The sequence below is a fragment of the Grampus griseus genome, assembly GCF_964374135.1.
Source record: "Grampus griseus genome assembly, chromosome: 15".
Lineage (NCBI taxonomy): Eukaryota > Metazoa > Chordata > Mammalia > Artiodactyla > Delphinidae > Grampus > Grampus griseus.
The window spans coordinates 19,716,753-19,738,340 of record NC_139009.1 but is presented as its reverse complement, the minus strand read 5'-3'; the positions used below and the strand labels follow the sequence as shown (position 1 = coordinate 19,738,340).

At 52.1% G+C, this 21,588-nt stretch overlaps 1 protein-coding gene across 1 annotated transcript in view; it reads left to right on the top strand.

The window, feature by feature from the left end:
* Positions 1-410: 410 nt before the first annotated feature.
* KIF3C (kinesin family member 3C) overlaps positions 411-21,588 on the top strand; it is a 33,957-nt gene continuing 12,779 nt past the window's right edge. The window contains exons 1-4 of the mRNA XM_082671945.1: positions 411-2,201; positions 18,844-18,945; positions 19,583-19,705; positions 21,084-21,202. Coding sequence (XP_082528071.1) covers positions 669-2,201; positions 18,844-18,945; positions 19,583-19,705; positions 21,084-21,202 — 1,877 coding nt within the window. The 5' untranslated portion in view covers positions 411-668. The remainder of the gene's footprint in view (positions 2,202-18,843; positions 18,946-19,582; positions 19,706-21,083; positions 21,203-21,588) is intronic.

The window sequence follows — 21,588 nt, the reverse complement described above, 5'->3', positions numbered from 1 at the left end:
CGGGCGGCTTAGCTGGGGCCGCAGCGCGGCGGCAACATCACTCTCGCTGCCGCTGCTCCGCCCCATCGCCTTCTGTTTTTCTCTCTCATTCTCCGGTGGCGACGGCGGGGAAGGAGGAGGCAGGGGCAGCAGCAGCCGCGCTGGCTGCAATGAATGATCCCCCAGCTGGGGGAGAGGACTCCAGGTGAGCCTCTGCCCTCGGGAGGGCCGGGACCCCCGGTCGCCCAGGACCTGCAGCCCCCCCGCCATGGATCCCTAGAGGAGGAGGAGGACAAGGAGAAGACAGCTCTGCCGCCCACCCCCATCCCATTTTCCTCTTCCTTTATCTCATTGTTGCTGTAGCTGTTTACGGCAGGGCTCCCGCTGCCCCAGCATGGGGCGGGCTCCGGGTACTGCCATTCGGCCGGCGCTTCTCCCGCTGCTGCCCGGCGATTCTGCCTAATTCTCCCTCCGCAGCTGGTGCAGCGAGGACCGGAGAGCGGTGGAGGCCCGGACTGCAGCAGCGACGGGGCCACCTCCCAGCATCCCCACCCTAGGAGTCTACAGGCGGATTGAAGAACGGCGCCTGGGGGCTGGGCCGGCCCCGCCGATACGGACCTAGGGAGGACAGCAGGACCGCCTAGGCTGCGGAGAGGGGTGGGGGGGGTCAGGAAGGACAGAGCAGCAAGATGGCCAGTAAAACCAAGGCCAGTGAGGCCCTGAAGGTGGTGGCCCGGTGCCGCCCCCTCAGCCGGAAGGAGGAGGCTTCTGGTCACGAGCAGATCCTGACCATGGACGTGAAACTGGGCCAGGTGACACTGCGAAACCCCCGCGCTGCCCTAGGGGAGCTGCCCAAGACCTTCACCTTTGATGCCGTGTATGATGCCAGCTCCAAGCAGGCAGACTTGTATGATGAAACCGTGAGGCCCCTGGTAGACTCGGTGCTTCAAGGTTTCAATGGCACCGTGTTTGCCTATGGACAGACCGGCACGGGCAAGACCTACACCATGCAGGGGACCTGGGTGGAGCCCGAGCAGCGCGGGGTCATCCCCAATGCCTTTGAGCATATCTTCACCCACATCTCGCGCTCCCAGAACCAGCAGTACTTGGTCCGGGCCTCCTACCTGGAGATCTACCAGGAGGAGATTCGGGACCTGCTCTCCAAGGAGCCTGGCAAGAGGCTAGAGCTGAAGGAGAACCCTGAGACAGGCGTCTACATCAAGGACCTGTCCTCCTTCGTCACCAAGAATGTCAAGGAGATTGAGCACGTGATGAACCTGGGGAACCAGACCCGGGCGGTGGGTAGTACACACATGAATGAGGTCAGCTCCCGCTCCCATGCCATCTTTGTCATCACCGTGGAGTGCAGTGAGCGTGGCTTGGATGGCCAGGACCACATCCGTGTGGGCAAGCTCAACCTCGTGGACCTGGCTGGAAGTGAGAGGCAGAACAAGGCAGGCCCCAATGCGGCTGGAGGGACGGCCACGCAGCCCACGGGTGGTGGCGGTGGTGGAGGTGGTGGTGGTAGTGGAGAGAGGCCTAAGGAAGCCTCCAAAATCAATCTCTCGCTGTCTGCCCTGGGCAACGTGATCGCTGCTCTGGCGGGCAACAGGAGCACCCATATCCCCTACCGGGACTCCAAGCTGACCCGGCTGCTCCAGGACTCTCTGGGGGGGAATGCCAAGACCATCATGGTGGCCACCCTGGGGCCAGCCTCTCACAGCTACGATGAGAGCCTCTCCACCCTGCGCTTTGCCAACCGGGCCAAGAACATCAAGAACAAGCCCCGGGTGAACGAGGACCCCAAGGACACGCTGCTGCGGGAATTCCAGGAGGAGATCGCCCGCCTGAAGGCCCAGCTGGAGAAGAAGGGGATGCTGGGAAAGCGGCTCCGGAGGAAGAGCAGCCGCAGGAAGAAGGCCGTGTCAGCCCCGGCTGGGTACCCTGAGGGGCCGCTGATGGAGGCCTGGGTGGCCGAAGAGGAGGATGACAACAACAACTACCGCCCGCCCCAGCCCACCCTGGAGTCGGCCTTGGACAAGAACATGGAGAATTACCTGCAGGAGCAGAAGGAGCAGCTGGAGGAGGAGAAGGCAGCCATCCAGGATGACCGCAGCCTGGTGAGCGAGGAGAAGCAGAAGCTGCTGGAGGAGAAGGAGAAGATGCTGGAAGACCTGCGGCGGGAGCAGCAGGCCACAGAGCTGCTCGCAGCCAAGTACAAGGTAAGAGCCCCCGAGGGAGCAGGGGCTCTCCAGAGGTCCCCAGAGGGATCTGGGCTGGCAGGCTTTTCTTTGAGGGTCTGTGACCTGGCCGGAAGCAAAGTGTCCTGCCCTCCTGCCAAGAGCTCCCCTGGAGAAGGCAGGCGAATTTCTGCGACTCTGGACTGCCAGGCAGAGCCTCCCTGGAGCACCTGGGAGGACACACACACACGCACGCACACATACATACACGCGCGCGCATACACACAGAGCAAAGCAGCAGGCAGTCTCTCAAGCCAGTGAGCTTGGACTGGTCTGACCTGCTGCCTGTCAGTCTCTGCTGGTGGCCCCCAGTACCGGTCAGGTCCACGGACAGCCAGGCGGGCACTCAGCCCCGTCTGGGTGTGGGTTCTCACTCTTGCCTGGCCACCTCCCTCATGACGTCCTCCCTTTGCAGCACCATCAAACCTCACACCATTTTAATATCTGACGTTTGGACACTTCACAGTTTACAAAATGCCCCACATACATGATCTCATTTGATTCTTACGGTAGCCATCCGGGGTCCTGCTTCTTAAACCCCCATTTTACAGGTGAGGGACTAAGGCTCAGAAGAGTGACATGACTGAGGTTCCATCCTATACAGTGGCAGGGCTGAGCTGGAACCAGTGGCCCTTGGGCTCTTTTAGTTCTTGGATGGCGAGGCAGGATTATACATGGGTCCTGCTCCCTGTGAAAGTGGTCCAGTGGTCCCCTGGGCCCATTGCATAGAATCTTAGGAAGGAGATCACGCAGAAGGTTGGAAAGAGCACTGGGGTCTACGCTGGAGACCTGGCATCTTGGCCTAGCTCTGCTACAGCTCATTGAGTGACCTTGTGTACGTTGCTTCTTCCCTTCCTCAAGCCTCAGTTTCCCTTTTTGTAAAACAGAGCGTTGGCCTGGGTGATCTCTGAGGTTCTTCTGATCTGAAAAACAAACCAACTGGCCCCCACACCCAGGCCTCATTCTAGTAAGTTCCAATTCCCCATTGCCCTGAGAGATATCAGGGCCTCGGCGTCCTTCCTGAGCTGCTCCCTTCCCTGGGGAAGCCTCCAGGCCCCGTTGGAACTAAGCTGCAGAGGCCCCCTGCCTGGCCAACCACAGACCTGTTAAGTTTCAATGCTGCAGATGCCATGACTCAATGTTCCAGGCATTTCCAGGTCCCTGGAGTCCTTAACACTGAAGGTTGGAGGAAGAATGCAAGGAACCGTGAGCTGATGACTTGCTGGGGGGAGAAAAACATTACCAGTTCTTAGTCCCTCTCAGGAGTGTGGGCTGGGGTGCAGGGAAGCCCTGCCTGGGAGGGAGAGTGGCAACGGCTGGAAGAGGGACAGATGAGCTGCAGGCCATTGTCTGTGTTATGGGAATGTGCTGCTACACCAGGGGCTCTGGCCTTGCTTATTTAGTATTTAATTCACCTCCAGGAGCTCAGCAAGGGTTATGCTGAGCCGCTTCCTCAAAGGGATTGGTACATTTGGGGTCCTCCTGGGAGAAGCAGGATGTTAAAGGCAGGACAGTTAGACTCAGCTCTCCCAGGAGGAAGGGGATCCAGGCAGTCTAGTGCTTCCCACCAGGAAATCTTACATGGGCAATCTGTCACCAGTTTCATTACCAAGAGTCCCACCACCACCCCTTACTCCCTTCCCCACCCACCCTTAAAGCTGGGGGTCAACGGAGGCTAAGAGAGTGCACTTCAGCCCTGAGCAAATGGGTAGAAGGGATGAAGCGAAGGATCCAATGGGATCGCCCATTGTTGGCCACTCCCTGGTTCCCTCAGTAAGGTTCTTGGATCTAAGGCAATGTGGTGCATGGATAATGGGACTGTCAAGAGATCAGGGCGGCCAGAGCCAGAATTCTTGTACCAGAGGCATAGCCCACAGAACCCCCCCATCTTACAGCTGCCAGGGGCCTTGGAAAACTGAGGCCCAGACTTGCCCAGGGCCACACAGGTGAGTTAAGGAGAGCCAGGCTCTTTGTACTTGCTCCGGCTTCTTTCCATTACACCAACGTCCCGATGTTGTTACCTGTGCTCCTTGATAATCAGAGTAATTCATTTTTATGTAACTCTTTTATGTTTTAATCTCATGGAATCCTCCCAGCAACCTCAAGAGATGAGTATTACTATCTCCATTTGACAGTGATGAAAACCAAGGCTGGCGACTGTCTCCGTGACAGGGGCTAATAGGCAGGCGGAGCCAGGACTGGAACCCGGGTCTTCTGATGGCCCCAGACCTGTGCTCTTTCCAAGTTTCCACGGATTCCTCCACATTTGATCTCTGTGTGACTCGGGGCAGAGGCCTTTGCCCCTCTAGGCCTCAGGTTTCCGTTGGCCTGATGAGGGGAAGTCTGACACAGCTTCCTAGGGACTGGGTGCAATGGTCATTATGTGCCAGGCTCTCAGATATAAGTGAAGGGGGAGGGTTGCCTGGTAAATTCCAGGGGGGGAATGATTCCACAGTCTGTGACTTCTTGTCACACCCAGCCCTGGACGAACAGCAGGCAGCGAGCCCTGAGTGGAGCCTGTGTAGAGGACCCCGACCTCCCTATAGTCCTTAAGGGACTGCTGGTTCAGTGTCGGATGTTTCTAGGATAGAGGAAGCAATTTGAGGGCTCTTGAGGGATCCACTGGGTAATGAGGGGAGGAGCGTGTGAGAGATAATCCCAGGCCTGCCCATTTCACAGGGTTGTGCTGAAGATTAAATGAGATCATTAGTGTGAGGGCATTTGAAATATGTTGAAAGCACTACATCAGTGGAGGGCATTAGCAGCCACTGGGTGGCTTCCGTCTGCCAAGCAGGGGTCCAGTGATCTCTAGGACTGACATCTCTGTCATTGGCTTAACGCTTTCCTTCCCCTGCCATCCCGGCTGCCTTGCCATAGCCCTGCGGCCCTGGGAACAGTGCCAGGCGAGAAAGATCCGGGAGCCCTCCGAAGGCGGGAGCTCCGGTCCCTCCTGGAAATTAGCTGAGCTTCTGCTCCCCATCTGCAACACACGCCGGCTCCCACTTTCTGAGTTTCTACAACTCCCCTTGTCGCCTCCCTCATTCCCTTCTTCCAGTTCACACCACCCCTGGGGGCAGCTGAGCGGTAGCTGATGCGACCCAGTGCCCTCATTCACTCTCTCTGACTCATCTTACAGTCTGTCTCGCCTGTTTTCCCTGCCCGCCACCTCTAGGCTCCCCGTTCCCTTTGTTCTCCCCTCACTGTGTACAAACACCATGCCTGTCGCCTTGGAGTCTCCCTTCATATTTACCTCGAGCCTCAGGGGATGGGAGGGTGTGCAAGTGTCTGAGGGTTTGTGATTGTCATTAGTGCCCTGTTTATCAGTAGTCATTAGCCATCCATACTTACCTCGTGTCTCTGGGAGGGGGGGCTTGATAGCATACTAGACCTGAGAGGTAGGGAGAGTTGGTAAAGTCACAGGCAGACCCACAGCTGAGGTTATGCCTCTGCACAATGGCGACTCCAGTGTTTGTGCACAAGGCACGTACGGCAGTGAGGACTGGGATGCCCGTAGCTTGATCTGGAGAAGGCCCACTTTAATTGTGCAAGGAACACTTTTTTTTTTTTGCGGTACGCGGGCCTCTCACTGTTGTGGCCTCTCCCGTTGCGGAGCACAGGCTCCGGACGCGCAGGCTCAGCGGCCATGGCTCACGGGCCCAGCCGCTCCGTGGCATGTGGGATCTTCCCGGACCGGGGCACGAACCCGTGTCCCCTGCATCGGCAGGCGGACTCTCAACCACTGCGCCACCAGGGAAGCCCCGGAACATTTTTTAATGACTGTTTTCATTTTGAGCTTAAGTGTTTGAGGGCTCGGGCTAGAGGATTTCTAAAGCTTTGATTCTAGATCTTTAGAGGGAAAGAAGAGTATGTATGTAGGGGAGGCAAGGGCTGCAGATGAGACACTATGCAGGCTGGAACTGACGGGGGCACTGGAAGAGGTAGAAACAACAGCACTGCTTGTTGATCCCCAAGTAAGTAGGTCTGGAGGGAGGGGGCGGGGTGATGCTTGGCTAGAGCCCAACTCTCTCTGTGGTGGATATGGGAAAGAGACCCTGCAGAAGCTGCCCCCAAAGCCAGAGGGATGAGGTCACTACAGAGAGTACAGACAGCACTGAATTTTTACTGTCTATTTGTGGGCCCCTCTTCTTCCTCCCATTTCTCAGCATTGGCATTAACCATAAACAGTTATGCAAGAGGTGATTCAAGCCCGAGAAACAACAATAATTGCAAGAATAATGCCATTTACTTAACACTTGCCACGAGCCAAGCCCTATACCATATATGGTATACAAATTATCTCATGTAATCCCTACAAGCACCTTCCATGAAAGGTGTTATTACTGTTCCCATTTTATACATGAGAAAACTGAGGATTTATGACTTGCCCAAGGCCTTATGGTTTGTATATGGCAAATCTAGTTGAACCCAGGTTGGTTTGACACAAACTTGGATCCTCTTTTATGCTTAAAGAATCAGGAACATTGGGCTGGGAACTGGTTGCTGGGGAGGTGCTGAAAAATGACAGGAGCTGGTGTAAACGTGTTGAGTTGAAGGTGACAAGAGTCCCGTAGGCAGCAGGAGGTGGAGCAGGGGAGTTTAGAAGCAAGCACAGGACTGGAAGTGGAGTTTGGGGGCTCATCTGTAGAAGAGGGCTCAAATGAGCCCCCTGGCCCTCTGTTCTGGACGCTCTCTCCCTTTATGTAAGTGACTCCCAAATCAAGGTCTCCTGTCCAGGTCTTTGCTGACCTTTTTTTGTAGAGTGCTGTTTTCGGAGCATGGATATCAGAGTCAGGCAGGCCTGGGTTTAGTGATTTACTGGTTCTGAGACCTCAGTTTCCTCATCTATAAAATGGGATAGTAACAGTACCTATGTCATAGTTCTATTGAGAGGATGATAATCGACATTAAAGCACTTTGCATAGTTCCTGGCATGTAAGTGTTCGTAAATAATAACTTTATCACTGTTATCTTCGACTGCGTAATGGATGTTTTCACTTGACTACCTTCCTGATATGTTAAACACATCACATTTTCGTCTGGCATTCAAGGCCTACCAGAGTCTGGCTGTAATATATGTCATCAATCTCGCCTGCCTAAGCAAGAGATAAGAGAACCTAACAGCCAACTTGTCTACCCCATACTTTGAACTCAGGATGTACCTCACTGCCCTTCTGCTGATCGCACTGTTTTTGTATCCTCGATTATCCTGGTAACCAGGGAGTGGGAGTTACGGGAGCAGGTTAAGCTCAATGTAAAGAACTTCTTAATAGTTAGAATTGATCTACTTCTAGAGATAATGGGCTCCAATCCCTGGAAGTGTCCGAGGAGAAACTGAATGTCACAGTTGCTCTAAAGGGATTCAGGTACCAGAAAAGCCATTGAACTAGGTGATCTTTAAAGTCCCCTCCTCTTCAAAGTCCTTAATTGTTAAAAGTAGTAAAAGTAGTATTTTTTAAAGCAAAATATAAAATGTTCAGTTCATCTTTTTGAAAATTAAGGTGACAGGATTTAAATGTTAATGAAGGAGATCAACCAATAATAGAGATATTTCCAGCTCTCTATCATGGCCAATTAGAGAAAGACAATGAGAAGCAGAAAATAGAAGAAAATAGGAGGAAAGACAGGAAAGAAGTAGAGGGGGACAGTGAAGAGGGGAAAGAGAAATGGAGTCACAGAGTCGGGAAGAAAGAAGGAGAGAGAGTGCATAAAGGGTGGACAGCAGTGTTTCTGGGGAGAAGAAACCCCAACTGGGAGAGAAAATGCTCTGGAGGAGAGAGTGAAATAGTATCGTTCCACTCTCCTGATCTTAAGGTTAGTCTCCACATAGGGCTGTGTCCAGTCTCTAGAGACTCCCCAATAATCTGGGGAGTGTCTACGATCCCAAAACTGGCCTGGTTCCTTCCACATGTCCCCAGGGACACCAGCCCCATGCCAGACACTCTGAGACTTACAGGGCCGGGTCGTCACGGAACTGTGTGCACCCGCACCTCCATCCCAGCTGAGTCCTCCGTGATCCTTAAGAGAAGAAGCCTCACCATAGCAAGTGACCAGAGCTCCAGGCTGGGTCTGGTATCTAGGTCAGAGTCCATGGCCTCTTGGCACTGTTGGGAGCAGTAACTTTCATTCCTTCGTCTCCCTGGTGGGTGTGGTCAGTTAACAGAATTTCCATGAGCTGGGGGCATTTGGTAATATAAAGGTTGGACCAGCAGGAAGCGTTTAAGACTAATACATTTGCATCAGAGGTTCTGGGATTCAAGTTATGTTGGGGCTCAGCAGGCCTTTTGGTCCAGTGTTGGGTGTCTCTTGCTGTGTGTTGGCTGGCGGAGTGTATTATCATATTGCCCTTAGTCATCTCCAGCCCCCGGATAGCGCGCAAGATTGGATGAAGTGGCTGTGATAATGTTCTCATTGTGCTCTGAGGACTAGGAGGAAGGGCCTGGAATTCAGTGGGAGAAGGGTACCCCCTCCCATCTGTGCCCTGCCAGCCTGCTGTCCCTAGCCAGTCTGGGGCACTTCTGGGGCCAGCTGGGCCTGAGAGCTGCTGAATCAGGTAGCCTGAGTAGATAAGAAAATGGTCTCGCTTCCCACCAATCCAGCCCTTCAGCCATGGGAGCTGCACAAGGCAGACTCCTGTGCTCAGAGCTTATAGGGCACCTGTACCGGTGCTTTGGAGTATATCTAGAGTTTTTAATACCCCGAGGAATTCCTGGGCATTAAATCCTGGTCAGACTAAAGACTTACTTTCTAGTTGTCTCCTTTTCCTCTCAGATGTACTTAACGGAGGGGTGCCAGGCCCTGGGTTGAACTGTTTCTGCAGTGGTAGGAAATGGACCTGCAGGCTTTCTCCTTTCTTCAAGTGAGCCAGCAGAATAATACTAACAACAACAACTGGAATAATAACGGTAGCTACCATTTCTTTAGTGCATGTTTAATGCCAAGTACTCGCCCTACTCTCGCATTGTTTGATTCAGTCTTCACAATAACACCATGACGTAGTAGTGTTTTAATCTCCATGTGACAAATGAGGATACTAAGGCACAGTAACAACGAGGGAACCATCCAAGGTCACATGCCTGTGAAGTGTTAGCAGCAGCATATGAGCCTATGTCTGCTTGACTCCAAAGCCCACGATCTTCCCCTCCACACTGTAGCACCAACTCAGAAAGGAAGGCTCCACGCCAGATCCCTGGCGGGTAGGCCCCAGTGGGAGCACTTGTCTGCTGAGATGCTTGACTCAACTCTGTCCTTCCACATGATGCAAACCCCCAGCCTCTGACCTCAGCCTAGAGCCGTTCGTTCATATAATCGACAAGTCTTTTTTAACACTATGACCAAGAATACAAGTCAGTAGATAGGGTTAACTTTGTCTTGAAATTGTTTAAGTTTCTGGAATGAATCACAAGAACTCACCAATAATGGTTATCTGTAGGGATTTTAATAGGAAGGGGGCTTTTATTTTTCACTTTATAGTGTTTTTACAACAAGCATATATTACTTTGTTAATTAAACAAAAACAAATCTAGAATTTTTAAAGGAGAGAAATATATAAGAGATGTGTTAATAGATGGTTGGAAGATTGGCTTAAATGAATAATTGAGGGGAATCCAGAGTTGGTAATAATTCTTAATGATACCAATTATTGGTAATCCTGTGACTTTGGACAAGTCACTTCCCCTCCCAGGGACTGTAAGAAATGATCAGTAGATGATTCCTTGCTTTCTGCACCATTTGCCTATTCATCTTGGAAGCGGCGGGTCAGGAGCCCGGGGTGAGAGACAGCCTGGATGAGGGGCAGTGAGGGCTGGAGAGGAATGACCAAGCACTACCTGGAAGCTGGAGGCTGAATGACCCGGGATCTGTGAAACACTGAATCTGCACTTTATGGATCCTTAGGTCTTATCCATTGCTGGCTTTGTTGCGTTCTGTTGTCTGGCTGGGTTTGCATCCCTGGTGCTGGAGAGAAACCCTTTAGCACAACACAAATAAGTGAGGGAAGTAGGGGAGAAAGACAAGGTAAGGATCAGATCTGAAGTGCTCATGGTTTTCTTACTCAAGAAGATGGGCTGATTTTTTTCTTCCTGCTTGTCTCCAGGGTGGACTGAAGCATTTCTGGGCATCCGTACCCTGTCCAGGGCAAGGCTGGAAGTAGAGTCCAGCTTACCTCACTCCCCAGCCAATATGTTTCCTGATCTCTAATTGTTCCTTCTTCTTGATGAGAGAATTACTAGCATTTGAAAGACCATTTATGTAGTTTTTTGAGCCATCCAAGGAGACTCAAGGCAGGAAACTCGGACGCGGTTTCCTGATTTATGTTCCCCAAGGCAGAGAACCACTGAAAATAGCACTATTCTTCCCCTCACCATTGTCTCTTTCATTTCTTCTTCCCTTACTGCTGGTTCCTTGAGATCTATAACCAGTGGCCACAAAAGGAGAAACAGGTCTATGATGGTAGGCATGGCCGTAAGAGGTGGGAGCCAGGATTGTTGCAGTAGTTATTTTGTTTTGCTCTTTGTGATGAGTGGTGGGTAAATGTCAATCAGGTACTGGAACAGCAAGTAACCACTGGCATTTGATTGTACATTATCATTTACCAGGTAGTTCCACATCTGTTATGCAACTCACCATTCTTACCCAAAGCCTGCAAGGTTAGTGGGTATTTGCACCATTTTACAGATGAGAAAACTGAAGTCCAGGAGCTGATGCCCTAGATTTCTTAGCAAATAGGATGGTAGAGTGTGTACCAGGATTCAAGTTCTCTGACTGTCATGCCCAGTGCCCTTTACATCTTTCCACCATGGAACTTGTGAGGTGGCCCTTCCCGTGAGCATTCGGGTTTCAACCTCTCTGGGGGACCCTAGTATTACTGGCGACCTCCCCCCACACACGCAGTTAAGAGCTCTATCCCACTTATCTCAGAGGCCCCTATAAGAACTTCCCACAGGCAGAAGCATCTTCAGCAGAACCCTGCCTGTTTCATCTGGAAGAGAAAGAAATGGTGCCCTGAGCTTTCCTGATGGTTCCTGAGTTGGCAAAGGTGCTAAGACCAAATGTTGCTTTTCTCCAAGGCACCTTCCTGCCTGAACCCAGGAGAAAGCTGTGGACCAAGAAAAAGGACCCTGGACTCGGAATTAGGAAGCTGATGTTTAAATACTGCTTCTGCCACTTACTGGCTCCATAACCTCAAGCAAGTCACTTCACCTGTCTGAGCCTTAGTTTCCTTTTATGTCAAACGGGGATCACACTCGTTATCTCCTAAGGTTCTTGTGATGATGAAATAGGAAGATTAATGCAAAAAGGACCTAGCCCAGCCACAGGCACATGGCAAGTTGCATCTGAGACTCCTGTCTCCTGCAGAATGTCATAGATTAGCTGGCAGTGGCAGCGCAGAGCCTGTTTGGCTTCTCTGTAAAATCATCCTTGATGATATCTCCTCAGAAGGGTGGCTGTCTGGGCCTGGCTGTCTCCATTCTGGCTTTCCAGATCAGCACTTAATGAGTGCTGGGGTCTCCTTCCTCCTCCTGATTTTGCACTACAGTTGCTCCTGGAATGGGAAAAGGTGAGCCTCTGAATATCCCAAGCTGTATCTGCAAGCTGACATGGTCCCTGTGGTGATCTTGGCTGTTAATTGTCACAGCAGCTGACCTGCCTCTCATACCTGGAATTGAGGACCGTAATCGAGTTGGGAAATTATTTGGAGAGTGCATAGTCAATATAGGAGCAGACACACATACCGATTCCGTAATTATGAGACTCCAGGCTTAGAATTCTCCATCTCTGGGCCTCAGTTTTGTCATCTGTAAAGCAAAGGGGGTTGGGGTGATTCCCTGAGGTCACCTTAGTTATCCGGTGATTCATTTCCCTCTTGCAAGAGTCAGACCGTGACCTTGGAGCTCCCAGCCCTGTCTTTTCCACCCCACAGCCTCTGCTGGCCTTTTAGTTACAATGGACATATTTAGAACCAGTAGAACCAAACCCAGTCCTGTCCACAGGCCCCACCCACCTGGACTCTTTTGCCCTGAGACATCACAAGGGCAGCATTAACTGGGGCAGCTAAGAGCTCTAGGGAACTTTTCCTGGGGACTAGAAACCCCCTATTCTGCTTAGTACCCTCCCAGCCTGAAGTGGGCCTAGGGATTTGAGGCATCCCTGTCCCTCCCTGCCCTCCTTAGGTGATTAAAGTTAAAGACAGAGATCTCTGAGGAAAAGGAGGAGACGGCCACTGGTATCCTCCAAGAAATGGGGAAAAGCAAGAGCAAAAAAGCTGTTTCTAAGCAAAGAATTGCAGCCATGCATGACATATTTCAGAACCGGGGGATGAAACAGGCAGCAATGAACTGAGACTGGGGAGAAGCGGGCACTGAGGCCCTGCACCTGGATTGGGGCCCACCCCCAGATTTCGTGCCAGGACCAGCCCCGTCTTCTAGCACAAGGCAGGTTCTGTCAGGCAGGCTTGGCTGACAGCGTGGGCTGGGCCGGTGGGCAAGACTTGGCGAGAAACCGATAAGGCACATTCGGTTGTCATTTAAATCACATGTGTGTCGGGGCAGGGCTAGGCAGAGAAGCATAGGGGCAGTGGACAAATGGAATGGGGTGATACAGGCAGTCAGGCATCGTCCAGGAACTCTCTTCATGGAGCCCAGGGCCTGGCCAGAAGGAGACATCCTGAAGCGAGATTTCCAGGTCCAAGGAGGAGGTTTAACACGAAGCCTGATGAGCAAGAATCAACACAGAAACCAGTCCCGGGAATCATGTCATGGGGGTGGCAGTGGGAGGAGGGTTGGAACTTGGAGGCCCTGGGAGTCTAGGCTGATGCATCAGATTCCGGGCCTGACTGGCAGCTGAAGTTCTGCCTGACAATGTCCAAATGGGTTTCTTGAGCTAGGTGTGGGCAGCTGGAGAAGGTGTGGGCCGAACAAACAAAGAATCGTTTTGAATCAGGTCCATCTCCACACTTTAAAATCACCAAAAATAAATTTAAAAAAAAGCATAAAGGAGCATTTTGTAAAAGGAGAGATCAGACCTTTGCAAGCCTACCGCAAAGGTATAGAGAATATAAAATAAACGGGAGGCTCAATTTTATATCTCTTATTAAGTAAAATTGAAAATCATGATAATACTTCATGACTATGACATTGTAATAAAAATGGTTCCATTATTTATTGCTGGCAGCGGTTTAGAAAGGTAACTTGACAGTATGTTCTAAGATATACGAAACGTTTATAACCCTTTGTCCACTCCTGAAATTTCCTTCTAAGAAAGTCTCTAAAAAAGCAAAAAATTGGGAATTCCCTGGCAGTCCAGTGGTTAGGACTCAGTGGTCTCACTGCCAAGGGCCTGGGTTCAAGCCTTGGTCGGAGAACTAAGATCCCACAAGCCACGCTGCTCGGCCAAAAAAATTATATACACAAGAGTGTTTATTGTAAACATTAAGCAAACAACCAAAATATCTTATAATGGGGGTTAATTAAATATATTATAAATCATCCACTCTAAACATTATGCAGTCATTAAACATATAATCATAAACCTTATGGAAGTAACAGGAAATTCTTGAGATATTTGATGAAATGGAAATAGCAGGACATAAACATATTTATACCATGTCTATAGATGTGAAAAAATGATGTGTGCATATGGAAAAATCTGGGGGAAAAAGCAATTTAATTAGCTATGAGGAGGAATACATGAATTTTTTTCCCATTTTGTTTTATTTCTGTGGTTATTTGATGTTAGTGCAATTTTGTTTTCTGAAAGCGGAGAAAGACAATAAAAGGTTAAAAATGTGTCCCCAGAATCCTTTAATGAACTGTGAGGTATTTAATCCAGTACCCCTGAGATAATACATTCCATAAATTTATTACCGTCTATAAACAGAACTCTTTGTTCTAAAACTCAAGGTACAAGCTCTTACTCTCTGTACCAGGGATTGATTGGAAAAGCCTGGAGCTTTCCTTTTCACACCTGTTTTGATGGTATAATTTCCAGGTCCATCCTCTTAACCTTTCTTTGTCTTTGCCAACTAAAGAGTCCTATTTTTTTTTAAGTCTCTTATAATAGCCCTTGCGTGGTTTTAGCTGCCCTTCTCTGGATCTTCTCTCTCCTTCAAGTCCCCGGAGATGCAGCAAGGGACTACACACAGTACTCCAGATTCAGCTGCATCATAGTTTTATATTAGGGTAGAATGATTTTTGTGTTGTTTCCAAAAAGCCTTGGTGATGGTGCCTGGCCAGATGCTCTTAGCTTTTTTAGCTGTGGCAGCATATTAAGCCAACGTCTTCTGGGAACAACAGAGAATTACTCCCCCTCTTTTCCCTCTGTTTTGGTTTATAACTGATCACTCACAGCTATCATTTAATGAGTAGAGCGAAGATTACTTTTTCCCAAAATATAAAACTCTAACTGAAGCTCATCTGCCATTTTTTGGTCAGCTCACACGGCCTAGAAATTCTGCTTTTTACCACCTGCAAGAATCTGGGGGCATCTGTGAAGTTGGTATTTTACCTGTACACCCTTTCTTGCATGATTTTTGATGGAAATCAGTACCCCCATTTAACATTTGGACATTTTTCCACCTAGAGAGGTGCCTGTTTATTTCTGTTTCCTTTCCCTCATCCCCCTCCCGTTTCTCTGTCTCCTCACCCCCTCCCCCATGTAACTTTGAGTAACCTCTGATGTGGGACCTTGCCAGGAGCATTTTAACCTCTAAAGTTCTGGCCACTGGCTTCCCCGTGGACTGAAATAATCTATTTTGTCCCTGAAAGAACTCTTGGAGATTAGTCAGACATGATTTCCTCTTGCTGGAAACATGTTGCTTTTCTTTTAGCAGGTTCTGCTTCCTAAAGCACACCACACATTGTCTGCAGTAGGAAGAGCACGGGCTTTGGAGCCAGGCAGACCTGGGTCTGGATTCTCCATTTAAATTGAACAGCTGTGATGTGACCTTGGATGGATTACTTAACCTCTTTGAGCTTTCAGCAGAAAAATGATGGTGTTAGTAGTATGCCACTTAAAACACGTTGCACAAGTCACCTGGGGGTCTCGGATGCTGAGTCACTAGGTCTGCATAGGGCCTGAGATTGTGCATTTCTGACAAGTTCTCAGATAATGCTGATTCTGGGGACTGCTAAAGCAGTGATTCCCAAATTTGCACCCTGGAATCCCCTGGGAACCTTTGAAAACCACCGATGCCTGGACCTCACCACCTGCCCCCTCCATTTCCAGTTTAACTGGCAGTGGGATGTAGCCTGGGCACTGAGCCTTTGAAAAGCTCCCCAGGTGATTCTAATGTACATCAAAGTTTGAGACTCAATGCCTAAAGGGTTATTAGCAGAAGTAAGAGTGAGACACCTGGCACATAGCAGGTGCAAAGAAAAGGATGGTTTTCTTTCTCTTGGTGCCTTACCCTGTGCTTCTCTCTCCATCCTCATCCCCAGTCTTTACATCAGGTAGGAGAAGGCAGGGCATCAGCTGTCGCCCTGTGTCTTCCTTACTAGAGTCTCCTCTAGAGCATCTGGCTTGGGAGTTCTCACCGCCACTTGTGAGGGGAAGGGACCAAGGTAACCCTGCCATGTGGCCTGGCACTGGGAGTTTCAAAAGCTCCCCAGGCGATTCTAATATGCAACCTATTTTGAGAACTAGTGTCTTTCTATTCGGTGGCAAAGAGTGAAGAACACTAGGGCCACATAACATGCCAAGGGAAGTGTGAGGACTCAGGGCTGGAGCGGGCAAGTGTGTCCTCGAAGGGGGGCCAGGCCAGATACCAGGTCCCCCCAAATGCCATTACAGTTAGAGGGATCAATTATCCATGGCCTGCAGCAGTCGGGGGCTTCCTCTGTGGACAAGCAGAGCTGCTGCCTTCCTCCTTCCTCCCTCTTCACACCCAGCCCATCCCTCCTGCCAGGCTTCCCAGATGCCCAGACCCTGCTTAGCCAGTGCATGTGGGTTGACCAATTAAAGGAGAAGCTGAGGTGAAGATCCAGTTCTGCTCTAGATGAGTGAGCCCAGAGAAAGGACCTGGAAGCCCCCCTCTGAGGCTACCCCAAGGAGTCCTTTCTGTTCATCAAACATATTGAGCATTTACTGTGTGCCAGGCACTGTGCTAAGTCCCAAGACTCAGATCCGAGTAAGACATGATTCCTGACCTGGAGGAGCACACAGAGGAGAAAGGATGTAAACAAATGATGGGACAATATGGGAAAATAGTAGGAAAGTGTCCTAGCTATTGAGGAGGACTAAGGGAGGAAATATGCAGAGTTGAGGGAATCAGAGAAAACTTCCCAAGATGCTCAGGCTGTGTCTCGCAGGGGAAGTAGCCATTTTCCAGGTGGATGTGAAGCAGGGAGAGAAGCCTGGTCTTGTGAAAAGGCACAGCCCACTCAGGGGGCTGGGATTCTTTTGGCAAAGCTGGAGCACAGAGCACATGTGGGGAGTAGGTGAGACCAGCCCACGGGGCCAGTAACTGCTACAGACTTTGTGGTTCATCCTGCAAGGAATGGAGGCCCTTTCAATAGTTTGCAGCAGAGGAGAGGCATGTTCAGACTTGTGTGGTTGGCGGATCCCCTTGGGTGTCATGTGGAGAGGGCTGGAAGGGGAAACTGAGGTGGGGGGAGATCCTGGCAATGATCCAGGTGAGTCATGGGGACCACAGTGAAGTGAGCCGTTGTGATGAGGATGAAAAGGAGGGAAGAAGGTGAGCTGTACCCAGAAGACAGACTTGATGGGATTTAATGACTGGCCAGATGAAGGGCTGAGTGAGCTGCAGGGCGGGGACTCAGGTGAGGTGGGTAAGATGCCTGGGGCACACAATTTAAGGAGTCACTCATGCAAAGGGTGGACAAGTGTGACCGTGAGAGAGAAGGAGTCTGTGCTGTGGAGGTGGTGGATGGTGAGATGGTAGCCAGGAGCAGGGCCTGGGGGAGGTGCTAGTGCAGCCCTGGCTACGCTGCCATGGGGAGGGTGCCTTGCTTGGCAACAGCTCCCTCTGAGGCTGCGTGGGGCGGCTCTGACTGGCCCTGCTTCACTCCGTGTCCTCTGTCACCCTCACACAGCCCAACCTCTGACCCCACGAAAGCAACCTTGGACCCCTGTCCTGCTCTGTCCTCCGTGACGGATGGTACAGGGACCCCCTGCTCCCCTATTCTGCCAGCACACCCTGCTTGGAGAGCCCTCAGGCAGGTCAGTGGCTCAAGGTGATTTCAACCTTCCAGGGGGCCTGGGATGAAATCAGTGGACAGCTGGCATGCCCCGGGCAGCACCCTCTGACTAGCAATAATGAAAATGCATTTTTTAAAATTAATTATTTATTTTTGGCTGCTTTGGGTCTTCGTTGCTGCGCGTGGGCTTTCTCTAGTTGCGGCGAGTGGGGGCTACTCTTCGTTGCGGTGCGCGGGCTTCTCATTGCGGTGGCTTCTCTTGTTGCGGAGCACGGGCTCTAGGTGCACGGGCTTCAGTGGTTGCAGCACGTGGGCTCAGTAGTTGTGGCTCGCGTGCTCTAGAGCACAGGTTCAGTAGCTGTGGTGCACTGGCTTAGCTGCTCCGCGGCCTGTTGGATCCTCTCGGACCAGGGCTCGAACCCGTGTCCCCTGCGTTGGGAGGTGGATTCTTAACCACTGCGCCACCAGGGAAGTCCCTGAAAATGCATTTTAATGTAGTCACAACTTAAACAGTTTCCCCTACTCCTTTATTATTTAAGCTTCAGATTCAACCATCACCTATGGAATGTCTGTGCCAAGTGCTGGGTCGGGCTGGGGGTGCTGCACACAGCGCAGGGGCTCAGTGGGGAGACTGGCGTGGAGCTCAGATCTCACCCCTGTCAACTAGCTGCATGGCCTGAGGCTAGTTCCTCTCAGTTTCTTTACTTGTTGCCTGGGGTCTCTCTGGGGGTGAGGATGGAGACACCTGGCAGGTAGCGGTAGCACTCAGCAGATGTTTGCTGTGGCTTTCCTTCCCGGAGCAGAGGCGGCTCCAGGGTTATGGACGTGAGAGGTGACAGATAACTCGGCCGAGACCTTGCAGTTGGTGGGTAGAGCCCAGGTCTTTCTGGCCATCTCCAAAGCTCATGCTGCTTCTGGGGCCCCATGTGCCCCTTAGTGCTGCAGAGTCTTCTCCCTTTGGCTTTTCTTCTGTTTTCCAGCTGAAGATTAGAGCCTTTCCTGCTGCCTGTGTGTGAACCCCCTTCCTGAGTCAGGAGCCAGTTACCTAAAGGGCCGGGCTGCCCAGTGACTGTATCCGGTGTCTCCCCGCCTCCTAACAGCAGCTGGGTCCTGTTGCCAGGATTAGATTGCCACCACACTCCCTTCCCAAGCGTGGTGAACCAGCCTTCCGTATATCCAAAGCAAAGCTTCCATATCCAAAGCAAACAGAGCAGGTGCCCTGTATTCTCTGAGGGATTCCCTCTCTGTCTCACCTAATGGTCCTGCTGAGAATGGGAGCCTTGTGCTGGGGCCCAGGAGGCTGGAGGGGAAAACTTCATTCTTACCGAGGGTCATGAGGCTCCTTCTGGGACACATCTTCTGTCCCCTCCTGGAAGGACCACAAAACAGAGAAGCCAGACCTCTCAAGCTGGGGCTGCTGTGGCCCTTTGAAAAGCCCCAAAGCCCATCTCTTCACCCCTCTGTGTCCGCAGGCCATGGAGAGCAAGCTGCTCATCGGGGGCAGGAACATCATGGATCACACCAATGAACAGCAGAAGATGCTGGAACTGAAGAGGCAGGAGATTGCCGAGCAGGTAGGGCAGGGGTCTTCAGGTCCCTGGGTTGGGTGGGAGGGGGCACATAGCCTTGAGGTCGCACAGGGGGGCTTAGGGCAGTGAGCCATCATGGGCTCAGGATCCCTGGAATTACAGCGCTGAGAACCTAAGGTATGCTGCCCTGCATCCCGTGGGTCCACTGCCCAGGTGGTGGCTCTCCATGAGGACAGCCTCCGTAAGGCACCAGGTACTCATTCCTGGGCCTTCCACAAAGGTGTGAGTTCTTTGCCAACTGCAGGACTGTGTCCTAAATCATCAAGAACCACAGTTTGTTGGTCTTACCAATCAATTGTGATACTACATGGGAGAGGCTGAGGCAGCTGGAAAGCCAGTATCTGGACATCGGTATACGGGGTTGACACCCCTGGAATGCCCCAGCTGTTAGGGCTGAGGTCTCCTTCTGTGGGGGGCAGTGCCTTGGCAAAAGCGTGGCCGTATGAGCTGAGAAGGTTCAGAGAGGCTCCATTGAGGATGGGGTGGGAGCAATGGATGTGGGCCATGGGGTGCTCCCTGCTGCCTCCTGGCGCCCATGGTCATGACGAAGCCAGGTTCCATGGTAGGCAGAGCTCCCCAGTACATTCTGCTCTGCTGAGTCCTGTGCCCTGCCTTGGCCTAGAAACGCCGCGAACGGGAAATGCAGCAGGAGATGATGCTCCGAGACGAGGAGACCATGGAGCTCCGGGGCACCTACACGTCCCTGCAGCAGGAGGTGGAGGTCAAAACCAAGAAACTCAAGAAGGTGAGATGCCACACAGAACTGGGTCAAGGTGTGTAAGGGCCTGGCAGCCTCTGCCCGAGACGTCACCTGCCCAAGGGGCGTGTGCTTTAGCGACCCCTCCCCGCTTTGCTTGGACTGCTGACCCCCTGAGTTACACTGCGTGGGTGCTGGGTGAGGAGCAGGGGAAGGCGGGGGTCTGGGTGGGGTGGGATAGAGCCTTTCCTCCTGGGCCAGGAGGGGCCAGACAGGCTGGGAACACTTTTACTTCCACTCTCCAGGGTTGCCATCCTCGTGGTCCTGGGTAACTTCCCCCTTTACTCTGGTGTCACCAGTGAGTCACAGTTTGGATAACCAGGCACAGAGCAGGCCAGGGGAGTGGTGGGGAAACCTGAGGAGACTCGAGCCTGGGAGCGCTCAGAGAGGGAGCACAGGGCTCTCCAGGGATGAGAATGTTGGCTGCCAGGACCCTGCAAAGTCCATGGCCAGGGAAAGGCGTGTGCATAAGCTGAGGGCCTAGGGCAGGAAGCGGCAAATTCCAGTCTGGATTCTGGGAAGAACCTGGAGAGCCCTTAGATTGCTGAGGTGTCTGCCCCAGAGCAGGCCAGGCAGAGGCCCAGCTCCAGTGGCAGTTTCCAGGGACACAGCTTTCAGTGGGTTAGGAGTGGGACAGGAAGGTTGGAGCTGCCCTCCACACCCCTACTTTTTTTTTTTTTTTTGCGGTACGCGGGCCTCTCACTGTTGTGGCCTCTCCCGTTGGGAGCACAGGCTCCAGACGCGCAGGCTCAGCGGCCATGGCTCACGGGCCCAGCCGCTCCGCAGCATGTGGGATCTTCGCGGAGCAGGGCACAAACCCGTGTCCCCTGCATCGGCAGGCGGACTCCCAACCATTGCGCCACCAGGGAAGCCGGACACCCCTACTTTCGAGAGCCGCTGGAGAGGCAGGAGTAGGATGGGTCACCTTGCAAACTGGCTGAGGCTCCCTTCCTTCCCTGAGCCCTGGATGGCAGTCCTGATACTCGCGTCCTGATTCCGGCTCTTCTGTTATCTCGTTGTATAACCTTGAGCAAGTCTGTGCCTGAGTTTCCTCACCTATAAAAGGGGGTGTTGGACCAGAAGGTCCCTCGGGTCCCTTCAGATTTGAACATTGCACGATGTGGACAGCAGCTGAGAGAGCAGGTTAACAGGCCACAGTGTGGGAGGGACAGGGCAGCCTTTAGAATAACCCATTCCGATGGATGGTGGGGCAGGAGGGAGCTTCAGAGGTGGGCCCTGGGCTCATCCTGGACCGAGCTGGTGGACCCTGAGCCTGCAGCCGTCGGGACCCAGGCTGGGTGAGCGGAGCGGAGCCACATTGGTTGCCACACTGCAACGCCTCTGAGCTGCACCTGTCCCCACCCAGCTCTACGCCAAGCTGCAGGCGGTGAAGGCGGAGATCCAGGACCAGCACGATGAGTACATCCGCGTGCGGCAGGACCTGGAAGAGGCACAGAATGAGCAGACCCGGGAGCTCAAGCTCAAGTAGGGCCCCTCCTCTTTCCATCTGGGGCTCTCACAGCCATCCCTCAGGCCCTGGGCCTCTCCCTGACAGGCTCCTCTCTTTCCTGAAGGCTTCATTCCAACTGTCTCCTCACCCATGTCCATGTACCTTAGGAACAGAATGTGTCTGAGGGATGGGGGAGGGGCCCATTGGAGTTTCCTCTACCTCCTGTTGCCTCCTTACTCTCCTCGGCCTGCATTTGATGCACTCCGCAAAGTGCATGCCAGGTGCTGCCCAGAAGTAACTCCTAAGGCCCTGAGTCTATAATCTTTGCATTAGAAACTGTGATTTGCATGCTCTATTATTTCTCTAGGGATTCCCTCCCCCCGACTTTTTGGTTTTTCCACCTTCTCTGTTCCCTCTGCCT